This window comes from Zootermopsis nevadensis, unplaced genomic scaffold, assembly GCF_977971745.1.
Source record: "Zootermopsis nevadensis isolate Lab colony 2312 unplaced genomic scaffold, Znev_1.0 Znev_ptg000008l, whole genome shotgun sequence".
Lineage (NCBI taxonomy): Eukaryota > Metazoa > Arthropoda > Insecta > Blattodea > Termopsidae > Zootermopsis > Zootermopsis nevadensis.
In genome coordinates this window covers 3,425,414-3,446,280 of record NW_028259140.1, presented here as the reverse complement: position 1 = coordinate 3,446,280, position 20,867 = coordinate 3,425,414, and the positions used below count along the sequence as shown (strand labels likewise).

At 36.1% G+C, this 20,867-nt stretch overlaps 1 protein-coding gene across 2 annotated transcripts in view; it reads left to right on the top strand.

Annotated features, from left to right (window-relative positions):
• Positions 1–4,486: 4,486 nt before the first annotated feature.
• Positions 4,487–20,867, top strand: part of LOC110830962 (zwei Ig domain protein zig-8) — a 285,478-nt gene continuing 269,097 nt past the window's right edge. For both annotated transcript variants that reach the window (XM_022066409.1, XM_022066408.1), the window contains exon 1: positions 4,487–5,359. In XM_022066409.1, the coding sequence (XP_021922101.1) occupies positions 5,245–5,359 (115 nt within the window). In that variant the 5' untranslated portion in view covers positions 4,487–5,244. The remainder of the gene's footprint in view (positions 5,360–20,867) is intronic.

Sequence of the window (20,867 nt, the reverse complement as noted above, 5' to 3'; positions counted from 1 at the left end):
AGAAAAGATTTGTTGAAATATAATGCTCGATGTTTTAACGGAGGTTAAATAAGGATTTTTGGGTCTACTATGAAGATGGAGGTTAGACGTTCATCCGAAATGTTAATAATCACGTACGAGACTACACTGCGTTACAGTCCAGGATACCACAATGAGCGAGATTAATAAAGTACATGACATAAACAGCACATGAATTTATATTAGGAGAGTATAAAGCCCTGTTTTGTGCTGAAGATACAAAATCTTCCTTCATTTATCATCAGAAAACGTTGCATTGAGTTCAGAGTCTGTATGAATTTAGCTGAGTGAATACATCTCGACCCTAACATCGCTGTGGTTATTTTATGAACCATTACACGAATAGTAGTTAAATGTTACAGTAAGGGAATGTCGTTCTTTGTAAAACTGACTCAAATGTCTCACGGGAAATGTGTGATTTTATGATTCTAATAATATCTGCCTTTCGAATTACCTCCCTTAGGACGGCATAGATAATAAAGACCATCAGTGAAACTACGTAAACTCCTATAGATACAAGTTTTGATGCTGAGAGACAGTGGAACAAGCCATCAACGTGTGGTTGTTCTTATTCGGGTCATAAAACAGGCTCGTTTGTCCAAGCGAATTAGTGTTCTAATGACCAGCAAGACATGACTTGATAACAGGGAATCAACGTTTCTTAATTGGTCTGTATTATGTCAACATGACGATAAATCAGTTTCTCTTGAGTAGCCTTATATAGACCTACAAATAGCTGAAGTATCCGACCCTATCCTGGGTTTATCTTAAAATAGTTTGTAATAGAATAATTAAGTTTCTCGCTTTTATATCACAATTCTAAAGTTTATATGCCTGCATTTTAAACATTTGAAGCCGAAACTAGTCTAAAAGTAATATCTGATAGTTCGGTCCTTTACCATAAAAGAAAGACGTCTCTGTTGTAACAATCATCTATTAATGCTGTTTAAGAAAATAATATGTGTTTTGCAGTGAGGATCATACAAGATCCAGAAATATAAAATGTAGGGTTATTGGTTTTTAAAGAAGTTGGTACGTATATTTACCATTTAGACTTGAAGGGCTCAATAAATATTCAACCTGTATGTTTGATAAACTTAATATATTTATGGCATAACTCTTTGAAGTTAGTTCAACACGAATAAGAAATTGAGTGATTTTTAGTCATCATGACCATCATTATCATCATCATTAGATCAAATGTGACCACATACTTTTGACTGTTTCAAGAGTACACAGTCCCACGCGACATAAGAATGTCTTTCGAACTGGAGTCATAACGAGGTAGTGAACGAAAATAGGAAGTGGCCAGATACAGGTTAAAGAGTGGGTACAATGGACAGGAAGAGGAAGATGAGATGGCGTCGGAGCCAGGAAGTTGTCAGCTGCTCCATCTCGGGTAAGCCAAGGTGCCTAGCGAAGGCAAGTCGCGCTGAAGATCTCCAAATTGCCGTCAGTTACAAGGAATATCGTCTCTTAAGAGATTTATTTCCGGGTGAATTCTGTGCTAAAGGGCTTTATGTTTAAATAGTACTCCATATGTTTTTTGTATTGTCATTATTACCTCATGGGGAGATTTTTTTACTTAAATCTTATGTGAAATTATTAGACAAACCTTAATTGATACGTCATCTTATGGGACTGTAATGAAAAATGATAACGTAAAGTGAGGTTTACGTAAACACAACACATATAAAATGTATGTGAGTCTCCCACTATACGTTTTGGAAATTCACTGTAAAGTGGAACATATAGGCTTACATGTAAGAATCACTGTTAGTATGTTGATACTTACGTGATTCTGTTGGAATTGATCAATATTTAGTTACGTCTAACAATTTTATTTAAGTTATAGTAGTAATAAAAAAACGTGTAAATAAAATTAGTGCTGGCATACTTTAAAATATTTTATTTATTTATTTATTTCAATGATACTTAATAGTTACTTACACTAACCATGTAGTCTGGGGCGTGGACCGCTCATATACTGGGATTTTGGGTTAGAATACCACAAAAGATATGGATGTTTACGTATTTATACGTTGTTTTGGCCTGTGTAGATAGGAAACTATGCGTGAAGAGGCCAAGGTCCTTCAGCCATTATAGTGACTGCCTACGGACTTGACGACCGGGGTTTGATCCCCGACGGGGGCAGAGGATTTTGTTCCTGTATCCTCTGTGTCAAGACCGGTTCTGTGACCCACCCAGCCTCCTCTCCAAAGGGTATTGGGGTCCTTTCCCAGGGTAAAGCGTGACCGGGGCGTGATGCTGACCACTCACCCCCATCTAGTGCCGAGGTCAAGGAAGAGAGGAGCTGTACCTCCACCCACCCCAAGCGCCTACATGGTGTATAGTGGGACAACTATAATTTTACTTTTAATTATATATATATATATATATATATATATATATATATATAGAAACGTTCTTATCTTCCATTTAAAAGAGGTCCCTTTTTAATGAAGCCCTATACACATAGGAGGAAGTTTTTTATTATAAATGATACAGCCTATCAGAGTCAGCTTTCAGAATTTTCACAATTACGACTCGCAGAAAAACTGTAGCAATTTTGGTTTAGATGTCTCAGCAACAGGCGTCATTAATCAGTTAATGAACGTTAAAAAAAATCAAGTGCTCTGACTTGCCTTCCTACGTATAAGGGCACTGTACGTATGCCATGAAGTTATCATATTTCTTCCAGGTGATGTATTTTAAAAGCAGTTTCTTTTATTTTAAATTCATTTTATAAACATATTCAGCCTCAAAGGGAGGATTTATTCCGAAAGAAAAGTTTGATTGTATCTCAAATTGACTTCGTTAGCAACGAATTTCAAAACCCCCTCTCCCTCTCTTTTGGGATTCATTTTATTACTCAGGAAATACCTTTTCACACAGCTTTCAGTAATTTGTGTCCGTTCTTTACAATAGCAGGCAAGCGAATGACTGAAAGTTATAAACAATCTAAGTTTTGGCGAGACTTCCTTTCAACCAGAGCTACTGAAAAGAGTCTGTATTTATATGCGCTGTCTGTCCGTGTTTCTGTGTTTTAAAAATAGGCGAAGGATACTCATAACTACTTATCTTAAAGATTACTGTTTTCTGAGATGTTCCGCCATGTATTCTGGTAAAAGTTTTAGAGCTGCTTACGCCCTCCATGTGCAGGACGATGAATCTATAGAGAGTCTTGCATTAGGTGCCGAACGGATATTTGATTGTTTTATCTGTTTTAGTGTTACAGATTGTGACATAGTCTAGGTCGCTCCTTCTCTATGTTGTTATGAACTGTAGAAAATTAAACGTACGAGTAGGATTTGTGGTTTTCACAGCGGTGAGTACGAAGATGGCTGTCTTCTGAGTTGTGTCGTGTAGTAGTCTGGTGAAAGTTTATCGAAAATACAGAGGTACTTGCTACCTACATCATCAGGATACGAGGTTCGGGTGGCCTCAAACGAGGAAAAGTTTTTGCAAGTTTTTGTGAAAATTGGCCGAATGTTTCAAGTTTCTAAAGGGGCACACGCACAAGAAGTGAAGTTTTTCAAGAACCCCATTAAAATCATTAGATTCTTCATGTGTGTTTGGTGTATTATTATTAAGAATTCAGTAGAATTATTATTAAAGATAAGGTTGTTCTTCGTACATCTTAAGCACCATGATATAAATACGTATCGTGTGTGGAGGTATAACTCCACGCTTTCTTGACTCCTGTACTAGATTTAGGTGATTGGTCAGCTTTTCACGCTGGCCGCTTTGCCCCCAGGGAAAATACTCCTGGTACCCATTGGACAGGATGTTGGGTGGGCCCCAGAACCTGTCAGGACGCAGTAGCTCAGATAAAAATTTATCGAACCGTGGTTGTCCAGCTTGTAGCCACACCACTGAGTTAACCAGCTCGTTTTTAACATTTTTATTATTATGATTGTGCAGTTGATTTTTCCAGTTACTTGTCCGACTTATAATGTGTGGTGGAAAACAAATTCAAATTAATATAATTATAAACATAGTATTTTCTTTTGTAACAATTTCATGGACGTCGAAAACGTGAACACAGAACAAGTAATATGGGGCCTCCAAATTACATAATTACATTTTAAGACATAAATTTGAACTCAGTCCTATTAAAATTTTTAAATTTTTAAATTCGAAATCAGAGGGTTCCTGCGACCTGATTAAGCCTGTAAATTTTTTAGTAACTCGATTTTTAAATTTATTGGCATGTTTATCAAAATTATATCGTATTTCTAAGGCTTTTTAAATCGGAATTTATGCTACAGAATACATAACCGGTGTTAATTATTACATAACCACTATTTCGAGTGAGGTGAGGGAGGGTTATTTTGTGGTCGAGTGCCACCCGGCCAGAGAAGCAGCGAGCCACTATCGAGAGGTCGAAACGAAATCCGCCGAACATTGCCGAAGCGACGATCGTGTCCTGCGCGGCGAGCCACGGCGTTATCAGTCGGGTGCAAACCTCCGTTTCGCGCGTTTCAGTGTCAGAAGCTTTTTACACGATTGTCTTACCCAAACCACTTGACAAGGATTTATCTGTATCTTGTCACAACAGTTGATTCATCGTGTTTCTGTATAGTACTAGTTCAGTACATCGTAAAGCTGAATGATTTCAAACGTGTTATGTTTCAAGATGCAAAGTCAACTGCACTTTCGCTGATTCATTACATCCCTGTGTGCGTTCAACATTTTCCATAATTTACGGTCGAGTTGGCAAGCATCGAAACTTTACTACATGTGATCTTGTTTCTGTGTAACTCGACTTTGACCACAGGATGTCATTTGTTAAACTAACATTCTTGTATCGCAATTGTGAGTTTTGTATATGTGTGGACAATGTTGTATTTGAATTGAGAAAATTTCATACTTATTTTGAATATTATAGTGTTTGAAAAAAAAGGCTGTTTTCTGTAGTTGAGAACAAAATAGCAACGAAGGTTTTTATTAGCTAAGAAATGTAAGTGGTCATGAGTATGACTGGTGAAAGTGATGAACATCAAATCTATACCGCTTCAGTATACGAAGTGTTCATTTTGTGTACACATTATTGTCAATAATGGGTATAAGTGGTTGATATAAATCAGCGAAATACTTCCTTCTTCCGAGAACAGTGTTATTTAGCGAGGTAATAATGGGAAAAGCAGTGTAAACAGTGTTTTTGTGTTTTATTTGTACTGATTCGACTGTTTCTTCATTGTTAGTGGATTTAAAAGATGAACAATGAATGGTCCTTCAGCTTCGCGTACTGTGGGTCTCCTCAGACTTTTATTTCTCACACTCTACGTCAACAACGACATCCTAACAGCTTCAGCGGTTGTTGCCACCAGTGAAACAGGTAAGACCCTATAATGACTGCTCGAAGGTGAGAGTGAGGCCCGTTTGACTGTGCGACTGATTAACATCTAACGATTTAAGATATGTTAGAAGTTGTTGAAACGTTTGATGATGTACGGGGTTGAATTTGTTGTTAAATCACTGAATTGCTGATAAAGCTACTCACAAATTAGTACGGCTTAAATATATTTTCGTTAAATCGACAGCTTAGAGTTATTGAAATTAACACTAAATTATTTGTCGAGTATTAATTTACATGTTAATACGACATTCGTCCCGTTAATATTGTAGTCTGAAACTAAAACTTTGATATGATTCATATTACGTACGATTTGAGGTTATCGTTGCAGTGAATCCGAAAATGGCTGTCTTCTGGTAGAAGTTTATCGACGTTTCAGAGGTATTTGCTGCCTTTATCATCAGGACCAACACCATGATGAGTTGATTTTATACCCAGATAATTCCTGACATTCATTCATGAAATCAGCCCTGATGATGAAAGCAAAATGGTTCTTCGAAACATAGGCAAGAAACCAACTTCTTCAGTATGCCGTGTGCCAAAAGCAGGTTCAACGTCAATAAAGAATCTTCTTGAAAACTTGAAATCACTTACGTAAATTTTAAATATCAAAATTTTGTTAGTAAGTAAATTACTTTGGTTACAATTGTAATTTTTGGAAACAACGATATTTTATGACCGCAGACATTTGTGTAGTTGCCTTTAAATATAGTATTACGATGTCCCCGATACTTTGAGAAATGTAGTCTATTCAGGCAGACCTACAAATGCTACTTGAAGTAAAATCTTGTATCGATTTTACATCAGAATTATAAATAAATGCCGTGTTTGTGTATAGGAAAGAAAATTGCTATTGTATTGTGTGTATATTGCAATGTCGTAACATGGTTATGGGTAACAGATGTTCGCAGAATTTGTCTTTCAAATATGGTTTCTCTGTCCTGTTCTAGCTCATAAATGCGTGTTCAAAATATGATCTCCCATCAGCGCTGACCTTCAACTGTTAAAAGCAAATGAACATAAATTTCTTGTAGAAAAATTTCGAAAGTAAGTACTTGTGTGTTAAAGAGGAAAACCCTCGTCGTAGTAATGTTTTTTGCTGAAATATTTGCCTTATTTCCAGTAATCGATACAAATGCTTCAGGTTAAATATAATATTTAAGTAAATCACGAAATTTTTTACCGAATAAGAATCAAACTCAGCGGTTCAGAATTGTTCGGATCTCGACCAGGACACGCTACTACGTTCTTAGATTTCTCATGGTTTATCCTCAGTATCTCCAGGAAAATTACGAGAGATATAAAACGACCTCTTTCCTGATCATTTTAATTTTACGTTTCGCGATTTTATTCTCATAGGCTACAATCAGATCATAAAAAATGCTTAAATTTTTTACAACAGTTTTATTTAATTGGTGAAATATCTATCTAGAACCAATTAATGATGTAAATTGGATTCGGAAGTTTAAAGATAAAAGAGATTTTAAGGGAGTTAAGTAACAGGACTGCTTTTATTTTGTATTGTAAACGAAATAGCTGGCATTTCATGTTTTTAAGTGTAAAAGTAGTAAGGTGTAGCAATGTAAAAGATTATACCTTTTTGTTTTAGTAAAATGTAGTGTTATTAAACTGCACTCACTCGATCAGCAGTGTCGTCATAAAGGTCTTTCAGTCCCTACCTGTTAATTTTCTTCTCAGTGTCACCCGGGATTGGATTGGTAGTCAAATTGGCTGTACTATATTTGTGGAAAGCGATTGAAAATATGGAAATGTCATTTCGATGTGTCGCCGTGAAGCGTATAAACATTCAAAGAGCGTACTGCTAGTTTCATAACAAATGCCACGTACAGTGATGACGAAGGGAGGAAATTTCGATTTGACGAGAACGCTGTGTAGAGTGCAGACGGGAAATAAGTTGTTAATATAAAAAATTGGAATTATTGTATGGAATTAAAGAAAAATGTCACAGGAAAACATTCTTCAGCTGAGGTTGATGAAATTAGAACGTAATTAAAGTGATATGAAATGAATCTATTTCATTACATATGGGAAGAATGACACAATACAACGTGTAATTAGAGTGATTTTTAATTGATATACGAATCTTAAATGATCTTAATTATTATTAAAATTACTTTTATGCTCTCCGAAAAAAGAACTTCCAAATATTTCTGTAGCATTGTGTCGTACGCTGTTTGAAAGCGGATTTTTAAAAATATCTGTTTTAATACATTTTAAATTTTATATTTGATTTGAATTAAGTGGAACTGTACTATGAAATTGGCGTTTGTGTGGAAAATAATGTGACGAAAAATATATTTAATCATAAGTTTTCATAAGATGGTAAAGTTGCGTCATATTGTGTTTTAAATCTTGTCCGTCTAATCACAATAAATTCTTATTAAATATTAAAATATTACAATAATTAACATTTAAAATATTTAAAATATTAAATGATGTTCTTTATCGAAATATTCGATATTTTAAATATTTTAAATGTTAATTATTGTAATATTTTAATATTTAATAAGAATTTATTGTGATTAGACGGACAAGATTTAAAATAAAATATATAAAAAATATATACTTAAGTTTTCAGTTAGTAAAAGTTGGTGGTCGTGACTTTCCGAAAAATGTGATGCAGGCACCTATTTTAAAGTGGCACGTGGAAGACAGTAAGTTTGACATGCTTGGCGTAAGGAAACATGATTCGGGGACTCTGTTGATGGAAGCCGGAGGAAGACTGATGCAACTGAGAAATAATAGTCCAGACGACAAAAGGACAGAACAATTTGCGGTCGCAGGTACCTTCCAGATCCCACGAGTATTACAGTAACCTGTCACATTACCTGATACGTGACACTGTCATCGGATTTCACGACACAGTTTTCTATTCTTTGCACGTTTGATCTGTGAGAAGCAATATACCGCCGGTTGAACCAAGATTCTCATACAAAACCAGCTCGTCTATTTGTTTGTAGGTTTATTTGCTAGTTACTGTAGTGTCATGAATGCATTTAGTTAATTTTGTAGTAACTATAAATTGCGAATCAGGAGATTAATAGAGACACAATGCTAGTATATTTTTTTTAAGTTTTGTATAAACTTTTGCGTGAGGCAGTTATTTAAAATAACTGAACAAATGGATTTCTCCCACTTTATAACTCATATATTTTGTTATTAAAAGGACACACAAATGTTTTGACGTAAATCATTATATATATTTGCAGGATTTTGCGTGTTACCATTCCGAATATAATTTGGTTAAATTTATGTAGGGAAGTAATTGATTTTGAGAATCACACAAACCATTAAATTCGCTTATTTTAGCAGGTCAGTGATTTTAACACTAGATTAAGAAAGGTGCAGTTTCATAGATATTATAGTATGGTTCCGATAGTCTATATTAATCAGTACAGGCGTTTCTGTATGACCTCACTGGTTGATGTAATATCAGTAAATAATCTGTGAATATCTCGTTTTAACTGGAGAATAATCGAAAGTCGATGTGGATTGGCCACGACCGATTCTTTCAATATCCTTCCGAATTCAATATTTATTAATCAATTCGATGCTGTAGGCATATTTTATGCTCAACTAAATTGTTGTAAAATAAGCCACAGATAAATGAATTTATCTGGAGTATATATTAAAAGAGGTCTTTCATAATTCAGCTCTGCTAAATTTTGAATCCATTTTCTCTGCTTAATCAAAAGCGTATTGTTCTCAAAATGAAAACTGAGATACAAAAAAATATCTTTATATTTCAGTATAATGTATATTTTTGCATATCAGCCGGAAGTAATACAAGAACAAAGTTCCATTGTTGATCAGAATTTAATTACCTGTCTGTTTTCTTTTGTGTTGAGAATGTAGTATTCTATTAGGTTTCAGGGTGCTGTATGGCAGACTACGTAATTATCACGACTAGGAAACAGCAAGTTACCACTACGAGGCTCAGTTTCCCCCTACTTATTAGATTCAAGTCCCATACCTGTCTGATAAGTACTCGCTATGCATGTATTACTGATTACAGTGAAAATGAAGCATATAGGATTGTGTTCAGTTACAGGATCGCTGGTGTGTAATCTCTCTTTCAGTGTCCATTACAGTATATCAGGTCTTGAAATAGTTTTAGACCCTTGTTGGTAATATAATTCTGTGGTGAGAATATGTCTCTGTAGAAATGGGCCACTGTCCATCGCCCGGATGATACACGAATGAGAATGGAGCAGCGATGGATTGATACTGACAGGGGAAAATGAAAGGAACCTTCAGAAAAACTTGCATTGGTGAAAATTTGTCCACCACATGGACTGACCTGGGCGTGAACTAGGTCCTCCGGGGTCAGAAACCTTGCTATTAATCGCCCGCGTTAAGACACGGCCTTCATCAGCCATACTTCGGTTGGAGAACAAAGTTACATATTATCTTGTTCGTGATTTGTTTTCAATTTTTTGGAAATGATGTCCAGTTAACACTAATATGAATCTATAATCAGCTGATCGTACGATGAAATGAGTGCGACAGACGGACAGACATGGGCTTGCTCTGAAGGTGTTGTTCGCTCATCTAAAAAGATCAGGTCTGATAGGTGTTGAGTTTCATATTCATGAAGGCGTCACACAGAATATAGTTTGAACGCATGGATTTCTCCGAAGTTCGAGCTTTTTAAACATCCCTGTTTTTTTTTGTTAATTCTATAGAATTGTGTAAATTTGGCTCTCTTATTTGAAATTCAAAGCAGAATAATTGTTATAAAAGATAAGACTTTATTTTAATCTGTTCCGTTTGTGATATTCGTAAGTATGGAATGCAATTTTTAGAAGAATCTCAGTTTTTCAGTATTGTTTGTCTGATAACGTAACACGTTGTGGTTAAGTCTTGTAGTCTCGAAGGATTATTTCAGATAATGTTCACTCTATATTCATTTATTGTACAGCCTTTCTGTATGAGATTTAATGTTGAGGTTTTATATCAAAACTCCAGTAATGATAATTCGATATTCTGTTTTACCTACAGCGACTAAAATAGGTAGAACTCACATGTGTTCTGAGCCCACGATAAAACGGTCGTTCATGTGTATACAGCGAAATATAATCAGCCACGCATACAAAATTTCTGCCAAATTCTGCACTAGACATCAAAAGGTTAAATTATAATATCGAAGAAGGCACGGAAACGAACATATTTGCATTTCAATAGTCCTTTAATATTATTATGAGAATTAATGTACACCCAGAGGCAATCAAGCATTCACGAGACAAAATGTATTCTGATCAAATACAAAATGTTCTGAAAATGTCAGACAGTCAGAAATGACTTTAATTCTACATTCAGATTAAATACCTAAAGAATGAAAAATTACGTAAGATGAGTACAAATCCGAAGATGTGAAATTTGTTTTAATGACGTTCCTTCACAAAGTATAATATTTTACTGTCAACATCAGTAACTCATATTCCGCATCTGTAATTTTAAAATATTCATGAATAATTACGTACACATATACCATTGATTGAAAATTCGATTTATATTTGTATAAAAACTAATGGATGCCTGAACACATATTTTGGTGACTCATATTTTGATATCCATTCGCGATATGGAATGAAGCTAATTGAGTGTAAGCACAAACTATTTGTTGTTATTAAAACTGTAACAGAATACATACAAAATCTATAAGACATTTTATAATGCAAATTAAACGTGAACACATCTTTAGAGCGACTTAAGCCAGATTCTTACCGAACGCATCGACATAGTAGCGGTCGTGTGATTCCAGACCCGACATTAACCTATTGTAATTAAATAGTAATTAATTAGAGGAATAATTTTTGAAGTTTGGAACTCAGACAGTAGTTTAACTTAATGTTTTTGTAGCTAATGTATGGGTGATTATTATTTGTATATATTTTTTTCTGTTGTTTTAATTATTATCTTCCTAGTACATTCAGCATTCGTAAGAAACGATTGTATTAAATTCAATATTTATTGAATAGTGGTCATTACGAAAAGCGTACAACAGTTTGAATGACACACGGAACGATTTTTTTAAATAAAATGAAAAACAGGATTTTTCGTATTGACACTACAGCAATTCTTTCTAAAATTCCACGAAAGTTTATTGCATTTTGTTTACATAGTTTCATTGGGTTTTTTTCTGACTTCTGCGGACTCACATGTCCACGTGTACTCAGGCAGCAAGTTCGGTCGTGGTAACCTAAATTACCATTCAATCATAAGAGTCAAGCTAACAGATGATGGTAATGGTCCACAAGAAAAAACATATTCATCTCACTTCTGACCTCAGTGTTTTAAGGGGGACAGAGGAGTAGTAGCGATATACGATATTCGTGTGGAACTTAAGATAAAAATTTGTGTTGGAAAGCTATGTTTGATCTGATACGAAAAAGACAAAACTTGTTTTACCCGTTGTTTTGTACGGATGTAAAACTTGGTCCCTCACAATGATGACGATTGAAGACAGAATATTTGAGCCTGAGATGGTTGAATTGATATATATGTGAGATTGTAATATTTCCGATACAGACTCGCTGTTTTGCAAGTATGCGTAAATTAATTTTAAATACATCTTATTAAAATCATAGAACAGTAAAATGATTGCAGAATGTAACATTAACTTTGTACAGTCCCCCACCTTCTTTAATAATCAATAACGTAGCGTTTTGTATATTTGTGCTTTCTGTGATTCACACTGCGAACAGAGATTATTTAATCGAATGTCAGGTGTTCATGGCGGTGGGTTATAGCTCCGTGTAGTCTGATATTTCCCTAAAAAGCGTTAACCCGTTTATTTTTGTAATGGTAATTGTGTTTTCTTTGCGACATGGACTGAATTCTTAAATGTTACTGAGGCTAATTTATTCTTGAAAGGGTTTAGCTACGTTTAACAGAATTCCCGGTTGCGTAACTTTATATTAGGATAAATATAAAACTTTCGGCTACATATTCGTTGTATAGCTTGTAATTTCACGAACTTTATTGTTAGTTATAATGGAGAAAGCAGCTGTTGCCGGACTGAAGTCTGTGACCTTCGGGTTACAATTATTTGTTGCTGAGCGTAATGAACTTTTTGTATAACAATCGACAGAGCCCGTTTTCTTCAGGCCAACGGGATATCGTGGGGGTGGTTTATGTTTTATGGCGCTTATTAAATTCCGTACATTGCAGTATTTCAAAAGTGCTTCAACATTTCACAGCACATAAATATTTTAAGGACAGGATTGCCGTGCTCTAAAAGAAACATGGGTCTCAACGTGGTTTTATTTTACCTTGTTTTATGTTTTACATATCGAATTACTTAAGCGTCATGACGATATAATTCTTCTGGGTAGTAACGCCGTGTGGACTTACAGGTAGGTACGAACGTTTCGGGGAGACATACTGTCTTCATCTTCAGGACTGAACATACGAAATAAATAATTCCTCTGACTTTGAACTGGTATTTTCCTCTGGTATCCAGCCCGGCTCTGGAAACCACCCACCTTCCTATCCAATGGATACCGGGGTCATTTCCTCGGGTGGTAAAGCCCGGCCGTGGGTTGAAGCTGACCACTCACCCCTATCTAGTGCTGAGGTTAATAACGAACACAAGCTATACTTCTCCTACCAAACGTGCCTGTGGCGTGTAAGAAGACACATCTATTTAATGCTAATATTAATAATAATTTTAACACCGTGGTTTTATCAGTTTGACACACAAAGAGCATAAACTGGACAAAGTAAGGCCTGCACGTAATCGAGGATCAGAATTATCTAGCAGTTAAAACGTCCTCATGCCATACGTAGATATGAACATTCATAGTAGTTTCTGCCTCTATTACCCGTGTCGTGGTAAGTAAATTTAATTTTAGCCTAGTTATATCGTATAGCTTTAGAGGTATCGTGCAGATTTGAAAGACGGAAGTTTAGTGGACGCAGAATTTGCATTTGAAATGAACATCCCCTGTCCTCACCCCACTGACGGAACTTGGATGACTGCAGCGGATTTTGCATTCAACATCAAAAGACGGTATGTTGTGTATTACTTCGTGAATCTAGAGTAAGTCCGGGGTAGTGACACATGATATTTTGTATGTACTTACTACTAACAGTACTGCGAGACGTATTTGTTAGGTCAGGACTTGTCGTGCTTTCTCTATACATCCGTTTGGTACGTTAGACACTTCTTGTGAGTGACTTATACTGTTTTATCATGCTACTGAGAATTCAGGGCTTCACTGTCTTGGAAATTGCGAATTTTTACATTTCCTTGTATAATGACTCGTTGCATAGATAATGTTTTGTAAAAATATAGTTTTTTTCTAAAAATATGCCCTGGTTTTAATTGGATGTAATTACCTAACTACATAGCAAACACTATTGTATTTCGTGTTTCTGAGTTGAGTAATATTGGGAGATTTACAATCACGTAAAAAAACATTTCCAGTATTTGAACCATCAGCGTCTAAGAATATATAATTAATAATAAGTTGTAGTCACAAATACAGAGTGGTCCAGGCGGAGTTTTAAAACTTTGTGGCTACATTAATATTTTTCGTTTATCTGCTTTCCTACAAGCATGCAGATGTTAATTTCAATTAAATAAATTTTTGCTTCATTTAACTGAAATATAAAAAATTCTTCATACAAGTACCTTATTTAACATGTATTTGAAATATAAGAAATATTTAAATTGAGACATTTGGGGCCGAATGCCGAGTATAATTCGATAAATTAGTTGGGTCGAATAAGGCATTGAAGAGGGTCACGGAATGTCTAGAAATTCTCAGTGAGAGACAAATGTTGGTTGACATACAAACTTAAGGGAACTAAGATATGTTTTTTCTGTATTGGTAAGGCGAAAACAGCAACAATTAATCAAATGGGAGGAATATGTAATAGAAGAGCCACAGTTTTACTTTCGCAAATTTCGTGAGCGCACTTACACCATTAAACTGACTTTAACTATGTAAATTCACTCCCCCGGTGGCTTTTTGGTAGCAGTGAATGGGTTGAGAAGCCCATCTCCTAATGCCTGTGTAATGAGAGGAAAAGAGAGGGGCCTATCTAAGATCGCTTCTGCAAATAGAGCAACTAGTTCCTTTACTTGTCGAGAATTAAATCCATTTTCGACTTCGTAGTCTTGTACCTGTGATACTTGTGAGGAAGTTAGGAGGAGACTAAATTCCGGAAATGCTTGCTACTTCTCAGTCCAAAATATTTTGTCTTCCCGTCTGATTTCTAAGAACCTGAAAATGAAAGTATACAAAACAATAATCTTGCCTGTTGTTTTGTATGGGTGCGAAACATGGTCTCTCACTCAGAGGGAGGAACACAGATTGCAGGTGTTTGAGAATCGGGTGTTGAGGAGGATATTTGGGCCTAAGAGGGAAGAAGATGGGGCGTGGAGAAAACTGCACAATGACGAGCTTAAAAATCTGTACTGCTCCCCCAGTATTGTGAGGGTGATTAAGTCGAGAAGATTGAGATGGGCGGGACATGTAGCGCGCATGGATGGGACAAGAGGTGTGCACCGGGTACTGGTTGGGAAACCTGAAGGGAAGAGACCGCTGGGGAGACCTAGACGTAGATGGGAGGATAATCTCAGGCGGGATCTATGGGGGATAGGAGTTGAAGGAGGCTGGATTTTGTTGGCCCAGGACAGGGTCCGGTGGGGGGCTTTGGTTAATTCGGTGATCAACCTTCGGGTTCGGTAAGCCATCTAGTTAGTTAGTTAGTTTAGTCTTGTACCTACTTGTGTGTTTCCTCAACAGATAACTTTCTCACGCGTGTTAGCATCAGCAACGGATTCGTAGAAATTCATTCGCTTTTAAATCAGTTACAAATTTGAATCACTTGAACAAACTTATCGGGTTGTTCGTGTATTTGAATTTTTTTCTCTCTCTCTCTTCTGCGGGTGTCTAACGGTTCAAAAATACAGAGAAAATAAGTTTCAAATTCTAATACGCTGGCGCAAGGAGACTCAGATACTGACGTAATAAAACTACGAGTGTTATTATGTATAAATCCAAGCAGGGACTTTGGTTATCCCTTGTATAAAATGTTACCATTTTGAGCTTTCTCTTTTGTAATAGGATTTTCACTCTTATGTAACTCGTGAACTAATATTTACAGTAGCATTGCTACAGGATTACAAAGCATGTGAATTATTTGAAAAGGCTGTTCTGTACGTGTAAAGATGAAAGAGTATCTACATGATATATGTTTTAAAACTGCCCAGCGTGATGTTGCCATTCAGCCATCATAACCGACTGATTCACGACAATTAAGCAATTATATTCAGTTGGATGGATGCAATGATCACAGCTTCACGCTCCCGGTACCTTTTTAGATCTCATTTTAGTTCAGTCTGGTTTTTGGTATTTATTCCTTTCGAACATGTCTCACGCGATTTGTTCCAGAAAAGATTTACCTGACGTTATTTAGTATTTTCATGATTATCGAAATTTTCATGGTGCATTCAGATTACGAACAGCTGACTACCTGAACCGAAGTAACAGCTATTATTCTAATATGATTAAACATTTTATTTTGCGACTGACTTAAACAGTCCTAGCAGCTTAATTGAGTGGAGTCCTTAATCAGAATGCAATAGTCGCTCGGCTGATTAAGAGATTCCCTGTGGTTCGGTTTCCATGTTCACTGGAGCCCATCACTACTCCCTGTCCTGGGCAAAATTAACTTAGACTCGCCGCACCGTATTTAAAATCCACCTTAATATTATCCTTCCATCAACGCCTAGATTTTTTAAATGGCTTCTTTCGTGCAAGTTTTTGTTGCTTATAGATCGTGGAATTGTTTGGTGATTCTCAATAATAAATTCAAAAAGGTCGTGGAAGGATAAGATGTTAGCCAATTTTAAGGCTCTTATGAAATATGCCTGAAGGAAATGACAAAATCCACAAAAGATTTTCAGACTGACCAGTCTCTCATTTCAGAACCAACCCCGGACCAATCTAACACGAGCAATGGGTTATTTCGACCATCCCGAAACTTTGGGTCGCAATATTGCCAGGTTCTCTTATGACGGGGTTGTGAGTGTCAGTGATGAATATGGTCCCTATTATTCTTACGACAAAGGGCTTAAATGGAATAAATAGAATGTCACATCTTAGACAGCTTTTGTTTCGTTCAACGATGTTGCCGTTCAATCTCATTATTCTGTAAAACAGACGAAGAGAGACAGACCAGAGCTTGAGAACTTCTGACATTGAGGTCCTGGAGCGCCTTCTTCTGTGACAGATGACAGGGAATTACGTATCTTTCTGCGGAAAGACGATTTTCTGCTATAATACCGTGGCAGCAGGCAGCAATATAATTTTTCGTGTGCTACTAACTACAGTTCACGGTCGTTCTAGAATCTTGTGCAGAGAGAAAGTTTCCTTTGTTGTTCCAGAAGTTTGGGTATCACAGAAGCTCTCCGATACCTCAGAATGAATTGATATGAAGTAGTCCGAAAGGAAAAGTGATAGTGGAACCACGGTTCCGGAGAATTTGACGTAAATACGTCTATACGGAAAGGAAGTTTATACATTGGCTTTATTGTAAATATTTCCTTTATACATGCTTTACAATTGAGATAAGTTTGATTAAGACTTTTTCTTTGTAAGACTTGAGGTTCTCACAGCGGTGAGTATGAAGATTTCCGCCCTGATGATGGAGGCAGTATGACCTCTGAAACGTTGGTTAACATCGACCAGACTACACAGCGCAACAACCCAGAAGACGGAAATCTTCAAGACTTTGCTTATTTAACTTGAATTAGTTACGCTTAAGATGGGTCTGTGGTAGATGAATGTAATGTAATGTACTGTAATGAAATGTAATGTAACGTTTCCTAGGTAACCATCTTACACTTTTTAATTATACTTTTTTGCGGAATGACACTGACCCTTCCATATAGACGTATTTACGTCAAAAAAAGAGATGTTTCTGAGTGTAGTGGAAATGGTTCAGTTCAAAGGCAGTAGGCTGATTCGGGTTTGCAAATTCAACCACCCATCTTATTTGACGTCAGACAGGAATATGTTGTTCGTGACAGACTTGTTGAAAGAGGCCAAACGTGAAACAGTTTACAGTGCACAAATATTTGCCATAAATGTATCTTTACCCCATTGAAGCCCAAATGAACGAGAGAGAATAAACAAATAGGACAGCAGTAAGAGACAGTAATTTAAAGTGGGAAACCCATAGGTTTAGGGCTATGAAGGTTTCCAGGCATTGCCCGCTTGTCCTTCAGGTAAAGGTGGGTTAAACAGAAGGTAATTCTTACGAATTGAAGAAGGGAAAGAGATGTAAAGTGGAGTACTCGCCTCCATGACAACCTAAAATCTTATTTAATGGATTAAGTTATAAACCTGTAGTTAGATATTCATAAGTTTTGATCAGGAACATGTTTTTCCGATTTTAGTCCGATAATGAATAAGTCGGCACATTTCAGTAAAAGTTCCTAATATAAAATTTAATTAAAATCCGTTCTGCGGATCTCGGATTATGACATGCAAACAAACCCATGCTAACGAACAGACAGACATGCGAAGATAATAGGCAAATTTTTACAACATTTCTCTTTAGCTTGAAATATCTGTATTTTGTTTGTTATAAGAACCTGTTGTCCATTATTACGTAGAAATTACACATACATAAACATTGGCTGCTACATTTTCAGCTAATTCACATAATTTTTTTAAATACGCATGCTATTGTGGTAATATTAATGGGTAAATACACACTCTCTGAGGGCTACAATATAGGTAGCATGTTTAAACATTGTAATAACCAGAATGCATCAAACATACACGCCAGACAATGTAACAGAAAGCACATCTGTTCTCTCTTTAAGCATTCTTCCACTTTATTACATTCATTTTTCAAACCGTTGCATCGTTTTCCGGTCCTTTAGGCATATTGTGCCTGTTTCCCGTATAGACAATGGTACTTTATCCCAGTTTCATTGGTTCGCATGTAGTTGCTGTCATATTTTACCTCTCAGACACAATACAGGAGGATTCATTCTACCACGACAAAGGATTTTGTTACGTTTTTATAATAGGTCACGTCAGACACGAATAATATTCTCCATTATTCACTAAAATTGCACCATTTTTCGTAAACTAGTTTAAATCGGTTGAATGATATAATTAAAGTCCGTTGAGCAGCGATCTTCTTGAGAAAATTACAGTCAAGAAATTCCCTGGCTTTTATGTAACTCGAAGGTCCATACTGTGTCTAGAAGAGACCGCCATGGTGCCGTATCCTGAGCCAGATAAATCCAATCGAAATCTTTAATATTGTCTTGCCACCGACGTCTAAGTCTTTCGAGTGTTATTTTCCTGTCAGATTTTAGAATAAATATTTTGAATACATATTCCATGCGTGCTACGTACCGCACCCATCACATCCACCCTGAGTTCATCATACTTATATTATATCATAACTCGACATTATCTAACACAGCTTATATTAAAACTAGTCGACATATATGTTTCGTCAGCATGTAATTTTTAAAATGCCTTTTTTCTGTAATCTCTCTAATATATGTATTTCCACTAAAAGACTAAAGGCCCAGTAAAGAAATCTGATTGGATAAACAATTTCGTGTTTTGCACTAAAGAGCCGTGATAATTTTTTTCCGTTACAATGTGTTTTTACGATAAAAATAGACTTTAAAATTTACGAGCAGCGTTTAGAAATTAATTGTCAGATAATTCGATATGTCTAAAACAGTAGGTATAACCCGTTGTTACTATTAAGATTAGTCTGATCGATATGTCTCGAAGGCACGCTACACCCCGGCTTGAAACTTTTTTTTAATAGTAAGACAAAATTAACCAGCGTAATAATTTTAAGGACACATTTCGTGTCATTTTGTAACAAATAACTTGAATATTTATTTGAAAAGTTGAATTAAGCTATAATAATGTAAATCAATTATCAATATTTGCTAGTAATACGGCCATATTATATGATTCAGTCGCGATGCTACATCATGATCGCATGTTGCTTTAAATGGTTCTCAAAGAACGAAACAGCAGTGCTCGTAAAGCAGTTATTAAGTTTAAATATGAGGGTAGAAGAGATTTGCGTCGACCGGGTAAGCGATGGAAATCTAAAGCCGGAACAGGGAATTCTCCTAGTATCTGAATTGAAGATGGTGTTGTTATAAGGAAATAAAATTTGTTTTCACACACTGTGAGGTGAGATAAGAAATACTGTTTTTGAACTAAGATGAGATCTTTATGCTGGGACGCATCTGAGGTGGTTCAGGTTGGTTATGACGCTTGCAGGAAACACCACGGTCCAGTGTCTAAGATTAGCATTTCCAATACAAATAATTAAATCGCAGGCTTATTTATAATTTTCTAAAATGATTACATATCTCCTACATAAAATATTTGTGGAAATGGGAATAAAATTGTTTATTTATAATTTATAATTACAGTGCTCGTGTGCAGCGCAAAGAAGCTAACATGAGACCAATTTTTATTAGGTAGTTTTTTTTTGCAAACATTACGTTGACATGCAATCCTGTGTTCGAATCTGGTCCGGAATATCGGCTGGCTGCACTAAGACTTTACGTGACTTTTCCTAGCTTCCTTGAGGTATATACTAGGCTGTAACGTCATTTGGAAAAAATAATATAGAATCATAAAGTTTCTGGTTGTTTAATAATGAAAATGATGCAACTATTTTTTTTGTTCTTTTGGGTTTTGGCGCAGTGTAGAATGTTAGGTGGATACCAATGTTTTGGAAAACATGGTTTCAGCCCTGTAGATGGAGTCAATATGTTTCTCCGAAACGCTGGTATTTATCTCCGATATTGCACGGCGCCAAACATTAGGAGAGTAACATTATCCGTTGCCGTGAAAACCTCGAACCTCACAGAAAAAAGGGATATTAATTTTTCTTTGAAATGAACGTGAAGTTTCGTCCTTCTTTAAACTGAACCATTAATCTTTCCGTGTGTTTGGAAAAGAAAGCAGATCTTGTGGTATGTGAATATGGTAAGTTCTGCCGTGTGCCGTACGCTGTTTCTAAATTTGATTTTCCTCTAACCATCCAGTGTAGGAGCATTAATGTTGCACGCTGTGGATAGAGCCACCAGCCTCCTGGAACGTGACGGCGCTGTGCTAATGTTCAAGTTATATTGCATTCCAGATTCAAATCTTGTTTCTGCAGTCCAGAGTTACGGGGGTGGTGGGGGCTGTTTTTGTTTATATTATACAATACAAGTTTTCTAGCCTGGTTTCCGAAAATAAAATATGAATCAAGGCTCAACTGTAGTCAGTCTTTTTTTCCATAAAACGCCACTACGTTTCACAGGCCTTTATTTACCTGCATCAATTATTTATTTTATGTATAATATAATGATTATGAAGGATTAGTTGAAAACGGTATTTGAATAAAATTTAGTTGGTGATTGGGGGGAACCCCCCCCCCCCCCCCCCAAAGTTAGTCGGCTCCA